The sequence below is a fragment of the Mustelus asterias genome, chromosome 29 (assembly GCF_964213995.1).
Source record: "Mustelus asterias chromosome 29, sMusAst1.hap1.1, whole genome shotgun sequence".
Lineage (NCBI taxonomy): Eukaryota > Metazoa > Chordata > Chondrichthyes > Carcharhiniformes > Triakidae > Mustelus > Mustelus asterias.
In genome coordinates this window covers 14,651,630-14,666,336 of record NC_135829.1, presented here as the reverse complement: position 1 = coordinate 14,666,336, position 14,707 = coordinate 14,651,630, and the positions used below count along the sequence as shown (strand labels likewise).

The following is a 14,707-nucleotide window of genomic DNA, read 5'->3' as shown; positions in this document are numbered from 1 at the left end:
CAGCATTTAAGGAAACTAAACAATGACAGGGCTCTTCCATGTAATTAGCTCAAATACTCTGAACTCCTGAACATTAGAGTGGCTTGCCCAAATGTATCGTTGTCAAGAAAAGGGACTGAACCATTTTTTAAACAAATATGTTCAAAGGACAATGATCATTTCTTGGTCGATCTGAGCGTCTACGTTTTTAGTTATCGGTCAGCTAACTTTTTTAAAAAGTTCTTTTTGTCTAGCTTGGTTCAAGCTATTTTTCAGGACTTGGGTTGAGACCATCTGGATCACATTTATATTTTTTGATCAAAAATAATCACTGCAATATATATTCAACTCGATATCGAACCTAAACTTCTGCCAATTAAATTTTTCATAAAATTGAGATTCTTCCCTGAATCCTACCAGAAAAAGACAGATAAATTGATTCTATTTTAAGAAACAATGGCCGGAATTTGACCATCCCGCCTGCCAGGGAATTGGAGCAGGCGACGGGTAGCCCATGGAAAGGTCCGCTGACCTCAGGCAGGAATTTACGGTCTCGGGACAAGCGAAGCAGTAAAATCCCACCGTCTATGCCACTAATGAGCAGTTAGTTAATGGTAGCGGAACTCAATCATTCTCAGATAAAGGCAGAATACTGCGGATCTGGAATCTGAAACAAAAACAGAAAAATGCTGGAAAAACTCAGCAGGTCTGACAGCATCTGTGGAGAGAGAATAGAGCCAACGTTTCGAGTTTGGCTGATCCTTTATCAGAACTGTCAGCAGGACTCTGACGAAGGGTCATCCAGACATGGAACATTGGCTCTATTCTCTCTCCACAGATGCTGTCAGACCTGCTGTGTTTTTCCAGCATTTTCTGTTTTCGTTTCAACCATTTTCAGGTTTTCTTCAAAATAGGTTTACATGGGAAATAAATAATTCATTTGGCAAAACATTAAAGATTTGACTTTTCATCTGACATGATTTTTTTTTGTTACTTCCAGTAAAGATCTCTGACTCGGAGATCTTTGAAGCTTGTAGGTATAAAGTTGAAAATTTCAGAATGCTATGAAAGCTCTGGACACAACGTTGAAAATCAATTGGCAGTGACATTGCAGGGATAAATTAAAAGAAATCTCGTGTTTCAATCGCAATTCTGTTTGCTGAATAAAGTGGCTTTTATTGCCAGATAATGCTTCTGCCACGCTAACTAGGCTTTCTTCTTTTCTGGTATGAGAAACCATTTATCATAAGTACAGAATCAGAGCAAGAAAATCATAGGGTCCCCCGAGTCTGCACTGCTACTCAAGGTCGTCACAGCAGGTCCAGTTCCCAGCCACTCCCCATATTCATTACTGCCCAAAGATTTATCGATCTCAGCCTTGAATACACTCAGAGACTGAGCATCCACAGTCCTCCGGGGGAGGGAAGAGCGTAGAAAACTCTTCTTATTCACAATATTCAGTGAATAAACGTCTCCTCATCTCAGTCCTAAATGGTCAACCCTTTATTCTGAGGTTATGGCCCTTGCTTCTAAACTCCAGTTCGCAGAAGCAGCCTCTCAGCATCAATGGTGGCATAGTGGTATTGTCACTGGACTAGTAAACTTGCGCTCCAAGGATCATGGGCAATGATCTGGGGATCATCACTGTGGCATATGATGATATTTGAATTCAATACAAATCTGGAATTAAAAGTCTACTGATGACCATGAAACCATTGCCGATTGTCGTAAAAACCCATCTCGTTCACTAATGTCCTTTAGGGAAGAAAATCTGTCATCCTTAACTGGTCTGACCTACATGTGACTCCAGAGCCACAGGTTGCCCATTAAATGCCCTCTGGAGTGGCCTAGCAAGGGCAATTAGGGATGGGCAATAAATGCTGTCTCAGTCAGTGACTCCCCTCATCCCATGAATAAATTTTAAAAACCTGTTGATCCACTCATTTCAATGCAATCACCTCTCATTATGACAAGAGGCTAAGACAAAGTAGCTAATGGGAATTCTTACCCCACATGGATTACAGTGGTTTAAAGAGGCAGCTCACCACCATTTTCTCAAGGGCTACTAGTAACAAATTCTGGTCCAGCCAACAATCATCACACTCCGAGAATGATTTTTTTAAAAATTAAGATTTATATTACAACTTCACCAGGAGATGCTTGGGTAGCAGAGTGGTTTCCTCCCACATTTCAAAGACGTACGGGTTAGGTGGATTGGCCATACTAAATTGCCTCTTAGTGTCAGGGGGACTAGCTAGGATAAATGCATGGGGTTGTGGGGGATAGACCCTGGGTGGGATTGTGGTCGGTGTAGACTCGATGGGCCAAATGGCCTCCTTCTGCACTGTAGGGTTCTACGACTCTATATTTCTCAGTAACTCCCACAGCACAAAACCGAGATTGCTATCCATTCAAAATTATGCATACTATTTATGGGGGCTGAATCTATCAAATTTTGTTTTTGCTACGCGAGATTAAAGGATTTTCACTGTGTTAGAGGGATTTAGTCCATTAATTTTTCTCCATAATGACTGCACTTAAATAGCCTTGGTGGCAGTATCTAAAAAGATACTGGCTCAACATCCCCAATCAAAGCAGCCGTGCTAATTTTCAGGATCACTCTGACCTTGTAATGCCTCCATTACTTTCCTGCAGAAGATGCTGAATTACATTAATTAACATCTCCTTCAAGCCCGGGAGACAACAATACTGACAGGATGAAGAAAAAGCAGTGGAAATGGAATGAAGCATACTAAATCATCACTGTCACCAGCATCAGGCTGTAGAATCGAGATATTACATTTGAGGTGGGCAAAACTGGTGTTGTAAAGGATAATGTATATATTTTATATATATATAGGACAGATGACTGAGCAATCCTTTACAGTTAGTTTCCATTCATTACTTCCAGTTTTACATGCAATTACTTCCAATGCATTAGCTACCTTTCCCTGCAAACGCAGTCAACTGATGTCTTGGCATATTTTAATTATCTTAGATCTTGATGAAACGTTTTTAAAACAGACTGTCCTCTCCTTTTCCCTGTCCTCAATTACAGAATGTCAAATGGGAAATTTTGAGTGCGCCTCGGTGTTGCAGTACCACATTGCATTCATCACTTGCAACTCAGACACTGCAATCCGCAAAGCACCAGCTCAGAATGCAAAAAAAGCAGCCCCAGTGAAACAAAATCTAAACCAAAACACGCATTGGGCTGATATCGAAGGCAGATGTTAACAAAAAAATAAAGCAAATTGGCCCTTAAAGGTGGGGTGGAGGGAGAAAGGGAAAGGATATGGGTGACAATACAGCATTGAGCTTGCATCTGTTTGAGCCAGTAACACATCAAGTACACATTGATGTTTTATAGGTAGGGAATGAAAAAATAAAATTATTTAAAAGTTATATGGAATGCAAATGCAATTAAATTGTGCATAGCAAGTTTTTAAAAAAGCAGTTAGAAAGTCAATTTAAATTGAACATATTTAGCAGAGTATGGGCACGTCATAATTCTCTCCCAGGCCCCGACACCACCTCACATTCGTCCCGCTCCCACCACCACCACCACCCCCCCCGCCCCGCCCCCCCCCCCGCCCCGCCCCCCCCCCCCCCCCCCCGGCCAGAAGGGGATCTGGCCCAGTTCCTAACCACCACGTCCCACCTTAGGAGACGGTCCCCCTAAGTTCCCCCTCAGGGGACAATCTGGCCCAGGTCCTAAGTTTAAGGGCGGCACGGTGGCACAATGGTTTGAGCACTGCTGCCTCACAGCGCCAGGGTCCCAGGTTCAATTCCACCCTCAGGTCACTGTGTGTGTGTGTGTGTGTGTGTGTGTGTGAAATTTGCACGTTCTCCCCGTGTCTGCGTGGGTTTCCTCCGGGTGCTCCGGTTTCCTCCCACACTCCAAAGATGTGCGAGTTAGGTTGATTGGCGATGCTAAATTGACCCTAATGTCAGGGGGCTTAGCAGGGTAAATGTGTGGGATTACAGAGATAAGGCCCGAGTGGGATTGTGGTCAGTTCTGACTCGATGGGCCGAATGGCGTCCTTCGGTACTGTCGGGATTCTGTGATTCTAAACCCCCTCAGGGGAGGATCAACCTGTTCCTCATCCCATCTCAAGAGAGGTTCTGGCTCTGGCCCTAGCTCCCACTTAAGGGAGGGTCTGTCCTAGTTCTTTTACCCCTCCCACCCCAGGGGAGAGTCTGTCCCAATTCCTTTACCCGCCTCCCCCCAGGGGAGAGACTGTCCCAATTCCTTCACGCCTCCCAGGGGAGAGTGTGCCCCAAATCCTTTACCCCCCAGGGGAGAGTCTGTCCCAGTTCCTTCACCCCCAGGGGAGAGTCTGTCCCAGTTCCTTCACCCCCAGGGGAGAGTCTGTCCCAGTTCCTTCACCCCCAGGGGAGAGTCTGTCCCAGTTCCTTCACCCCCAGGGGAGAGTCTGTCCCAGTTCCTTCACCCCCAGGGGAGAGTCTGTCCCAGTTCCTTCACCCCCAGGGGAGTGTGTGTCCCAGTTCCTTTACCCCCAGAGGAGAGTCTGTCCCAGTTCCTTTACCCCCAGGGGAGTGTGTGTCCCAGTTCCTTCACCCCCAGAGGAGAGTCTGTCCCAGTTCCTTCACCCCCAGGGGAGAGTCTGTCCCACTTCCTTCACCCCCAGGGGAGAGTCTGTCCCAGTTCCTTCACCCCCAGGGGAGTGTGTGTCCCAGTTCCTTCACCCCAGAGGAGAGTCTGTCCCAGTTCCTTCACCCCCAGGGGAGAGTCTGTCCCAATTCCTTTACCCCCAGAGGAGAGTCTGTCCCAATTCCTTTACCCCCAGAGGAGAGTCTGTCCCAGTTCCTTCACCCCCCAGGGGAGTGTGTGTCCCAGTTCCTTCACCCCAGAGGAGTGTCTGTCCCAGTTCCTTCACCCCCAGGAGAAAGTCTGTCCCAATTCCTTCACCCCCAGGGGAGTGTGTGACCCAGTTCCTTCACCCCCAGAGGAGAGTCTGTCCCAGTTCCTTCACCCCCAGGGGAAAGTCTGTCCCAATTCCTTCACCCCCAGGGGAGTGTGTGACCCAGTTCCTTCACCCCCAGAGGAGAATCTGTCCCAGTTCCTTCACCCCCAGGGGAGCTTGTGGCCCGCTTCCCTCTCCCCGGCCTGGGGCCCGGGGCCTCGGGCACTCACCGTTCTGTCCGCGGGCCGGTGCCAGCCTCAGGCTCAGGCAGAGCAGAGCGGACACGGCGGCGCCGAGCCAGGCCGGGCCGCGGGCCGTTGCCATGGTGCTGGTGCTGCTGCTGCTCCTCTCGTTGATGGCGCCGCCGCTGTCGTCCCTACTCGGTCCGCACCAACCCTCCCTCGATGTTGTCCCTACTCGGTCCGCACGGACTGCACCAACTCTCTACTGTCGTCGCTACCCGGGTCGGCGCGGACTGCACCAACTGGAGAAATCTTGTCCCTACTCGGTCCGCACGGACTGCACCAACTCTCTCCTCCTCCCGCTCTCGCGAGAGAGCTCAGCCAGCCAAGCCCAACGGCCGCGGGATCTTCCTGCGCGCGAGAGGGAGGGAGTGAGAGTGCGCGCGCAGCCAGGGAACCCCGTCGCTGACGTCTGTCTATCTTGAAGGTCGCGGCCGCACTTTGCACCTCCTTCCAAAGGAGGCGCTGCGCCCTCACTGTAACCAGGTGCCCAACAACCTCTACACTGACCATAGAATCCCTACAGTGCAGAAGGAGGCCATTCGGTCCATCGAGTCTGCACCGACCACAATCCCATAAGACATAGAAGCCGAGAATTAGGCCACTCGGCCCATCGAGTCTGCTCCACCATTCAATCATGGCTGATACTTTTCTCACCCCATTCTCCCGCCTTTTCCCCATAACTTTTGATCCCCTTACCAATCAAGAACCTATCTATCTCTGTCTCAAAGACACACAATGACCTGATGGTATAGTAAGAAGCCTCACCACACCAGCTTAAAAGTCCAACAGGTTTATTTGGTGGCACGAGCTTTCAGAGCGCTGCCCCTTCATCAGGTGAGCCCTGGTGAGACGCACCTGATGAAGAGGCGGCGCTCCGAAAGCTCGTGCCAAAGAAACCTGTTGGACTTTAACCCGGTGTTGTGGGACTTCTTACTGTGCCCACCCAGTCCAACGCCGGCATCTCCACATCATGGCTACCACTGATGCTATAGTTAAGAAAGCCCACCAACGCCTCGACTTTCTCAGGGGGCGAAGCAAATTTGGCACGTCAGCTACAATTCTCACCAATTTTTGCACCATAGAAAGCATTCTTTCTGGTTGTATCGCAGCTTGGTATGGCTCCTGCTCTGCCCAAGATCATGAGAAACTAAAGTTAAAGTTTATTTATCAGTCACAAGTAAGGCTTAAATTAACACTGCAATGAAGTTACTGTGAAATTCCCCAAGTCGCCACACTTCAGTGCCTGTTCGGGTCAATGCACTAACCAGCATGTCTTTCAGACTGTGAGAAGAAACCGGAGCACCCGGAGGAAACCCACGCAGACACGGGAGAACGTGCAAACTCCACACAGACAGTGACCCTAGCCAGGAATCAAACCCGGGTCCCTGGTGTTGTGAAGCAGCAGTGTTTACCACTGTGCCACCGTGCCACCAACAAATGGTCATGAATGTAGCCCAATCCATCACGCAAACCTGCTTCCCATCCATTGACTCTGTCTACACTTCCCACTGCCTCGGCAAAGCGGCCAGCATAATCAAGGACCCCACGCACCCTGAACATTCTCTCTTCCATCTTCTTCCGTCAAGAAAAAGATACAAAAGTCTGAGGACACGTATCAACCGACTCAAAAACAGCTTCTTCCCTGCTGCATCAGACTTTTGAATGGACCTACCTCATATTAAGTTGATCTTTCTCTACACCCTAGCTATGACTGTAACACTACATTCTGCACTCTCTCCTTTCCTTCTCTATGAACAGTATGCTTTGTGTAGCGCACAAGAAACAATACTTTTCACTGTATGCTCATACGTATGACAATAATAAATCACATCAAATCAAAGAAAGCATCCTTTCCGGATGTATCACAGCTTGAATCATAGGATCTTACAGTGCAAAAAGAAGCCATTTGGCCCATCGAGCCTGCATCAACCCCAATCCCACCCAGGTCCTCTCCCCATATGCCATGCATTTGCCCTAGCTAGTCCCCCTGACACTAAGGGACAATTTAGCATGGCCAATCCACCTAACTCACACATCTTTGGACTGTGGGAGGAAACCGGAGCACCCGGAGGAAACCCACACAGACATGGGGAGAATGTACAAATGCCACACAGCCAGTGACCCAAGCCAGGAATTGAACTCTGGTCCCTGGCGCTATGAGTCAGCAGTGCGAACCACTGTGCCACTGAGCTGCCCTAAATTCAGCATGTCCGCTACGACTCTCACCAATTATTCCAGGTGCACCATAGAAAGCATCCTTTCCAGATGTATCCTGCTCTGATCAAGACTGCAAGAAGCTACAAAGGATCATGAAGGTAGCCCAGTCCATCATGCAAACCAGCCTCTCATCCACTGACTCTGTCTCCACTTCCCGCTACCTCAGAATCACGGAATCCTATAGAGCAGAAGAGGCCCTTCGGCCCATCAAGTATGCATGAAAGGTCCTAACCTGCCCACCTAATCCCACTTGCCAGCATTTGGCCCATAGCCTTGAATGTTATGGCCACGTACTCATTCAGGTACTTTTTAAAGGATGTTAGGCATCCCTCCTCCACCACCCTCCCACGCAGTGCATTCCAGACCGTCACCATCCTCTGAGTAAAAATGTTTTTCCTCAAATCCCCCCAAAACCTCCTACCCGTCACTTTTAACTTGTGTCCCCTCGTAACTGACCCTTCAACTAAGGGGACCAGCTGTTCCTTATCCACCCTGTCCATGCCCCTCATAATCTTGAACACCTCAATCAGGTCATCCCTCAGTCTTCTCTACTCCAGAGAAAACAACCCAAGCCTATCCAATCTCTCTTTAAAACTTAGCTGTTGCATCCCAGGCAGCATCCTGGTGAATCTCCTCTGCACCCCCTCCAATGCGTTCATGTCCTTCCTATAATGTGGCGGCCAGAACTGCACACAGTACTCCAGCTGTGGCCTCATCAAAGTTCTATCCAACTCCATCATGACCTCTCTGCTTTTGTAATCTATAACCCCGATTGATAAGGCAAGTGTGCCATATGCGATTTTCACCATCCTATTAACCTGCCTTTCCACCTTCAGAGATCCATGGGCAAATATGCCAAGGTCCCTTTGTCCTTCGGAACTTCCCAGTGTCAGACCTTTCATAGTATACTTCCTTGTCAAATTCCCTGCCTCGGGAAAGCAGCCAGCATACTCAAGGACCCATGCACCCTGTCACTCTCTCTTCCACCTGCTTCCATCAGGAAACATAGAAACGAGAAGCCAGGAGTAGGCCATTTGGCCCTTCGAGACTGCTCCGTCCTTTCATTATGATCATAGCTGAACATCAAATTCAATATCCTGATACCCACCCTCCCTCCCATATCCCTTAATCCCTTTAGGCCTAAGAGCTATACCTAATTTCTTCTTGAAATCACACAACGTTTTGGCCTCAACTACTTTCTGTGGTAGTGAATTCCACACATTCACCACTCTCAGAGTGAAAATATTTCTCCTCACCTCAATTCTAGAATGTTTACCCCTTATCTAGTTCTGGAACATTCTTTCTTAATCTACCCTGTCGAACCCTGTTAGAATTTTATAAGTTTTTTAAAAATTCCAAAAAGATACAAAAGTCTGAAATCACGTACCGACCGACTCAAGAACAGCTTCTTCCCTGCTGCCGTCAGACTTTTGAATGGACCTACCTTTTATTACCAAAAGAGAAAACGCTGGAAGATCTCAGCAGGTCTGGCAGCATCTGTAAGGAGAGAAAAGAGCTGACGTTTCAAGTCCAGATGACTGTTTGTCAAAGCGGACCTTATGTTAAGTTGATCTTTCTCTACACCCTAGCTATGATTATAACACTATATTCTGTACCCTCTCCTTTCCTTCTCTATAGGTACTCTATGAATGAACAATACTTTTCACTGAATCCCAATACATGTGACAATAATAAGTCCAAAGATGTGCGGGTTAGGTTGATTGGCCAGGTTAAAAATTGCCCCTTAGAATCCTGAGATGCGTAGGTTAGAGGGCTTAGCTGGGTAAAATATGTGGGGGTAGGGCCTGGGTGGGATTGTGGTCGGTGCAGACTCGATGGGCCGAATGGCCTCCTTCTGCACTGTAGGGTTTCTATGATTCTATGATTCTATGAATAAATCAAATCAAATCACTGCCTGAAAGGGTGGTAGAGATGGGAACCCTCACAACATTTAAGAAGCATTTAGATGAGCATTTGAAACACCATAGCATACAGTCTATGGGTCAATGATCAATATTACACACTGCCCCACGAGGTGCTGTTCCATATCCTGCCACAGGAGGTGCTGTTCCATATCTTGTCACAAGAGGCGCTGTTCCACATTCTGCCACAAGAGGTGCTATTCCACACCATGCCACAAGAGGCGCTATTCCACACCCTGCCACAAGAGGCTCTGTTCCATACCCTGTCACAAGGGCGCTGTTCCACACCATGCCACAAGTGCCACTGCTACACACCCTGCCACTAGAAGTGCTATTCCACACCCTGCCACACAAGGTGCTGTTCCATATTCTGCCACAAGAGGCACTGTTCCACACCCTACCACAGGAGGCACTGTTCCATTAGCTGCCTCTAGAGGTGCTGTTCCACACCCTACCACAAGAGGCACTGTCCCAAGCCCTGCCACAGAAGGTGGTGCTCCACATCTTGCCACAGGAGGCACTGTGATCCATACCCTGCCACAGGAGATGCCCTGGTGCAATTCCAGATCTTGCCACAGGAGGTACTATAATGCATTTGCAGACCCTGCCATAGGTGGCACTATGATGCAGTTCCGGACCTTGTCAAAGAAGTCACTGTGGTGCAATTCCAGACCCTGCCATTAGGTTATTAGTATTGATAAAAGTTTTTTTCATAGTGGTAAGATTTATTAGAGGCAGCAATGTTAATAACAGGGAAGTGGTAGGGCTGCTCCAATCTTGAGGGTGCACCTCCTGTGCTATGTGGGAACTCCAGATTGCTTCCTGTGTCCTGGATAAACATTTGTACAGGAAGCTTCATTCATTACAACCACTGGAATTCCAGGATTCGGAACTTGAGCAGCAGTTGGCGCCACTGAGACATATTCATCAGGTGGAGAGCTTCATAGATAGAATAGAAGGTAATAGGGAAGACAAATGGAATGCTGGCTTTTATTTCAAAGTGGCTGGAGTATAAAAGTAAAGAGGTGTTGCTGCAACTGTCAAGGTACAAGTGAAGCCACATTTAGAATAGTGTGTACCACTTTGGTCCCCTTATCGAAGGAAAGATATATTATCATTAGAGGCGGGACAGAAGAGGTTTACCCTGGGTAAGGAGGGATTGGCGTATAAGGAAAGATCAAGTAGGTGGGATCTGTACTCCTTGGAGTTCAGATGAATGAGAGGTGATGTGATTGAAACATGTAAGATTCTTGGGGGAGCACGGTGGCACAGTGGTTAGTACTGCTGCCTCACAATTCCGGCCTTGGGTCTGTGTGGAGTTTGCACGTTCTCCCCGTGTCTGCGTGGGTTTCCTCCGGGTGTTCTGGTTTCCTCCCCGAGTCCAAAGATGTGCAGGTAAGGTTGATTGACCGTGCTAAATTGACCTTAGTGTCAGGGGGATTAGAAGGATAAATGTGTGGGGTTACGGGAATAGGGCCTGGATGCGATTGTGGTCAGTACAGACTTGATGGGCTAAATGGCCTCCTTCTGTACTGTGCGGATTCTATGGATTCTACAATTAACAGGGTAAACGTTTGGAGGATGTTTCCACTCGTGGAAGAGTGTAGGCCGAGAGGACATAATCGCAGAATGACTGGGGTATAAGATAGATTGGAGGAAGAATTTCTTCTCTAAAAGAAAGGTGAAACTTTGGAATTCTTTACCCCAGGAAGCTCTGGAGGCCGAATCCTTGAGCAGTTTTGAGGCTGAGATTGATAGTTTTTAATCAGTTGGGGACTTAAGGATTATGGAGATAAGGCAGGAAAGTGGATTTAATGAATGTTAGATCAGCCCTGATATTATTAAATGGCAGAGCGGGCTCAAAGTGCTGAATGGTCTACTCCTGTTCCCATTTCATGGAATCATAGAATCCCTACAGTGCAGAAAGAGGCCATTCGGCCCATCGAGTCTGCACCAGCAAAATCCCACTCGGGCCCTATTCCCATAACCCCACATATTTACCTCGTTAATCCCTTTAACCTATGCATCCTGGAACACTAAGGGGCAATTCAGCATGGCCAATGCACCTAACCAGCACATCTTTCGCACTGTGGGAGGAAACCGGAGCACCCGGAGGAAACCCACGCAGACACGGGGGAGAACGTGCAAACTCCACACAGACAGTGACCCGAGCCGGGAATCGAACCCGGGTCCCTGACGCTGTGAGGCAGCAGTGCTAACCACTGTGCCACCCAGTATTAGTGTAAAGGGCAGAGGGAGTCAAGCGTTCCTTGAGTTTGTTCAGGACAACTTTCTACAGCAGTATGCTTCGAATGCAATGAAGAAGGAGGCACAGCTCGACCTGGTTCCTGGGGATGAGGTGGGCCAAATGGATCAACTATCAGTGGGAGAACATTTAGGGAAGAGTGATCATTGTATCATAAGGTTTAGGATGACTATGGAAAAGGACAAAGAACAATCCAGAGTAAAAATAATTAACTGTGGGAAAGTCGAGCAGATATTCCCATCCTGCCAGTGATGTTGCTTACCCCTGACAGAACTGAAACATTCTAGAAACATAGAAACATAGAAAACTACAGCACAAAACAGGCCCTTCGGCCCCACAAGTTGTGCCAAACATATCCCTACCTTTTAGGCCTACCTATAACCCTCCATCCTATTAGTCCCATGTACTCATCCAGGAGTCTCTTAAAAGACCCTATTGAGTTTGCCTCCACCACCACTGACGGCAGCCGATTCCCCTCACCCACCAACCTCTGTGTGAAAAACTTACCCCTAACATTTCCCCTGTACCTACCCCCCAGCACCTTAAACCTGTGTCCTCTCGTAGCAGCCATTTCCACCCTGGGAAAAAGCCTCTGAGAGTCCACCTGATCTATGCCTCTCAGCATCTTATATACCTCTATTAGGTCTCCTCTCATCCTACGTCTCTCCAAGGAGAAAAGACCAAGCTCCCTCAGCCTATCCTCGTAAGGCATGCCACTCAATCCAGGCAACATCCTTGTAAATCGCCTCTGCATCCTTTCAATCTTTTCCACATCCTTCCTGTAATGAGGGGACCAGAACTGAGCACAGTACTCCAAGTGGGGTCTGATGAGGATCTTATATAGCTGCATCATTATCCCCGGACTCCTAAACTCAATCCCTCGACTGATAAAGGCCAGCACACCATACGCATTCTTAACCACCTCCTCCACCTGTGGGGCCGATTTTAGAGTCCTATGGACCCGGACCCAAGGTCCTTCTGATCCTCTACAGTACTAAGAGTCTTTCCCTTTATATTGTACTCCTTCATCCCATTTGACCTGCCAAAATGGACCACTACGCATTTATCTGGGTTGAAGTCCATCTGCCACTTCTCCGCCCAGTCTTGCATCCTATCTATGTCCCTCTGTAACTTCTGACATCCCTCCAGACTATCCACAACCCCACCAACCTTCGTGTCATCGGCAAACTTACCAATTGCTCAATATGAAATACCAAAGGATCTACAAAAGGTCGTGAATGTAGCCCAATCCATCACACAAACTAGCCTCCCATCCATTGACTCTGTCTACACTTGCTGCTGCCTCGGCAAAGCAGCCAACATAATTAAGGACCCCATGCACCCCGGACATTCTCTCTTCCACCTTCTTCCATCGGGAAAAAGATACAAAAGTCTGAGGTCACGTACCAACTGACTCACGAACAGCTTCTTCCCTGCTGCCATCAGACTTTTGAATGGACCTATCTTGCATTAAGTTGATCTTTCTCTACACCCTAGCTATGACTGTATCACTACATTCTGCACTCTCTCCTTTCCTTCTCTATGAACGGTATGTTTTGTCTGTATAGCGCACAAGAAAAAATACTTTTCACTGTATGTTAATGCATGTGAAAATAATAAATCAAATCAAATCAAAATAAAAGGTATGATTCTAAAGTGGCTACAGTGCCAGAGGGACCTGGTTGTATGTGTACATACATCACCTGGGAGTCCTAGTTCAGGATTCTCTTAAGGTTAAGGTTGGTAGTTAGGAAAGCAATTGCAATGTTAACATTCATTTCAAGAGGACTAGGTTACAAAAACAGAGATGTACTGCTGAGGCTTTATAAGGCCAAGTGGTCAGACCACATTTGGAGTATTGTGAGCAATTTTGGACCCCGTATCTAAGGAAGGATGTGCTGGCTCAGGAGAGGGTTCAGAGGAGGTTCACGAGAATGATCCCGGGAATGAAAAGCTTGACGTATGAGGAGCGTTTGAGGACTCAGGGTCTGTACTCAATGGAGTTTAGAAGGATGAGGGGGAGATCGCATTGAAACTTACAGAATACTGAAAGGCCTGGAAAGAGTGGACATGGAGAAGATGTTTCCATTAGTGAGAGAGGCTAGGATCCAAGGGCACAGCCTCAGAGTAAAGTATGATCCTTTAGAAATGAGGTGAGGAGGAATTGGGGTAAATCTATGGAATTCCATTGCCATCCACAAGGCACAAGTCAGGAGTGTGATGGAATACTCCCCACTTGCCTGGATGGGTGCAGCTCCAACAACACTCAACAAGCTCGACACCATCCAGGACAAAGCAGCCCCGCTTGATTGGCACCACATCCATAAACATTCAATCCCTCCACCACTAATGATCAGTAGCTGCAGTGTGTACTGTCTACAAGATGCACTGCAGCAATTCATCAAAGATCCTTAGACAGCACCTTCCAAACTCACGACCACTTCCATCTAGAAGGACAAGGGCAGCAGATACATGGGAACACCACCACCTGCAAGTTCCCCTCCAAGCCACTCACCATCCTGACTTGGAAATATATCAGCCGTTCCTTATCAGTCGCTGGGCCAAAATCCTGGAATTCCCTCCCTAACGGCATTGTGGGTCAACCCACAGCCCGTGGACTGCAGGGATTCAAGAAGGCAGCTCACCACCACCTCCTCAAGGGCAACTAGGGATGGGCAATAAATGCTGGCCTCGCCAGCGATGCCCATGTCCCACGAATGAATTTTTAAATTGTGGAGGCCAAGTCATTGAGTGTATTTAAGGCAGAGATAGATAGGTTTTGATTGGTAAGGGGATCTAAGGTTATGGATAAAAGGCGGTAGAATGGGGTTGAGAAACTTATCAGCCATGAATGATTGGCGGGAGCAGACTCGATGGGCCGAATGGCCTAATTCTGCTCCTATATTCCTACAATCAAGATGCATAAAATATATTTTTGGAGTCTGAGCCCTGACTCTGAAACAGTTCTATCATTTTTAACCCCTATCTCATTTCAGCAGCATACCGTACATAAAGAAAGAAATTGGGTTAGTGAAAGAGAGAGGCAGAGAGGCCAAGAGTGACAGGCACTAGAAAGTCAATGAGAGAGATGGAGAGAACAAGGCAGGAAGAGAGAGAGTGACACAGCGAGACAAAGGGATAGAAAGAAGA

General features: G+C 47.7%; 1 protein-coding gene across 2 annotated transcripts in view; it reads right to left on the bottom strand.

Moving 5' to 3' along the window:
- Positions 1–5,476, bottom strand: part of LOC144480541 (neuroplastin-like) — a 76,596-nt gene extending 71,120 nt beyond the window's left edge. Inside the window, exon 1 of one of the 2 annotated variants that reach the window (XM_078200116.1) lies at positions 5,138–5,476. In XM_078200116.1, coding sequence (XP_078056242.1) covers positions 5,138–5,231 — 94 coding nt within the window. In that variant the 5' untranslated portion in view covers positions 5,232–5,476. The remainder of the gene's footprint in view (positions 1–5,137) is intronic. The other variant, XM_078200115.1, reaches the window with a different exon arrangement.
- Positions 5,477–14,707: the final 9,231 nt, after the last annotated feature.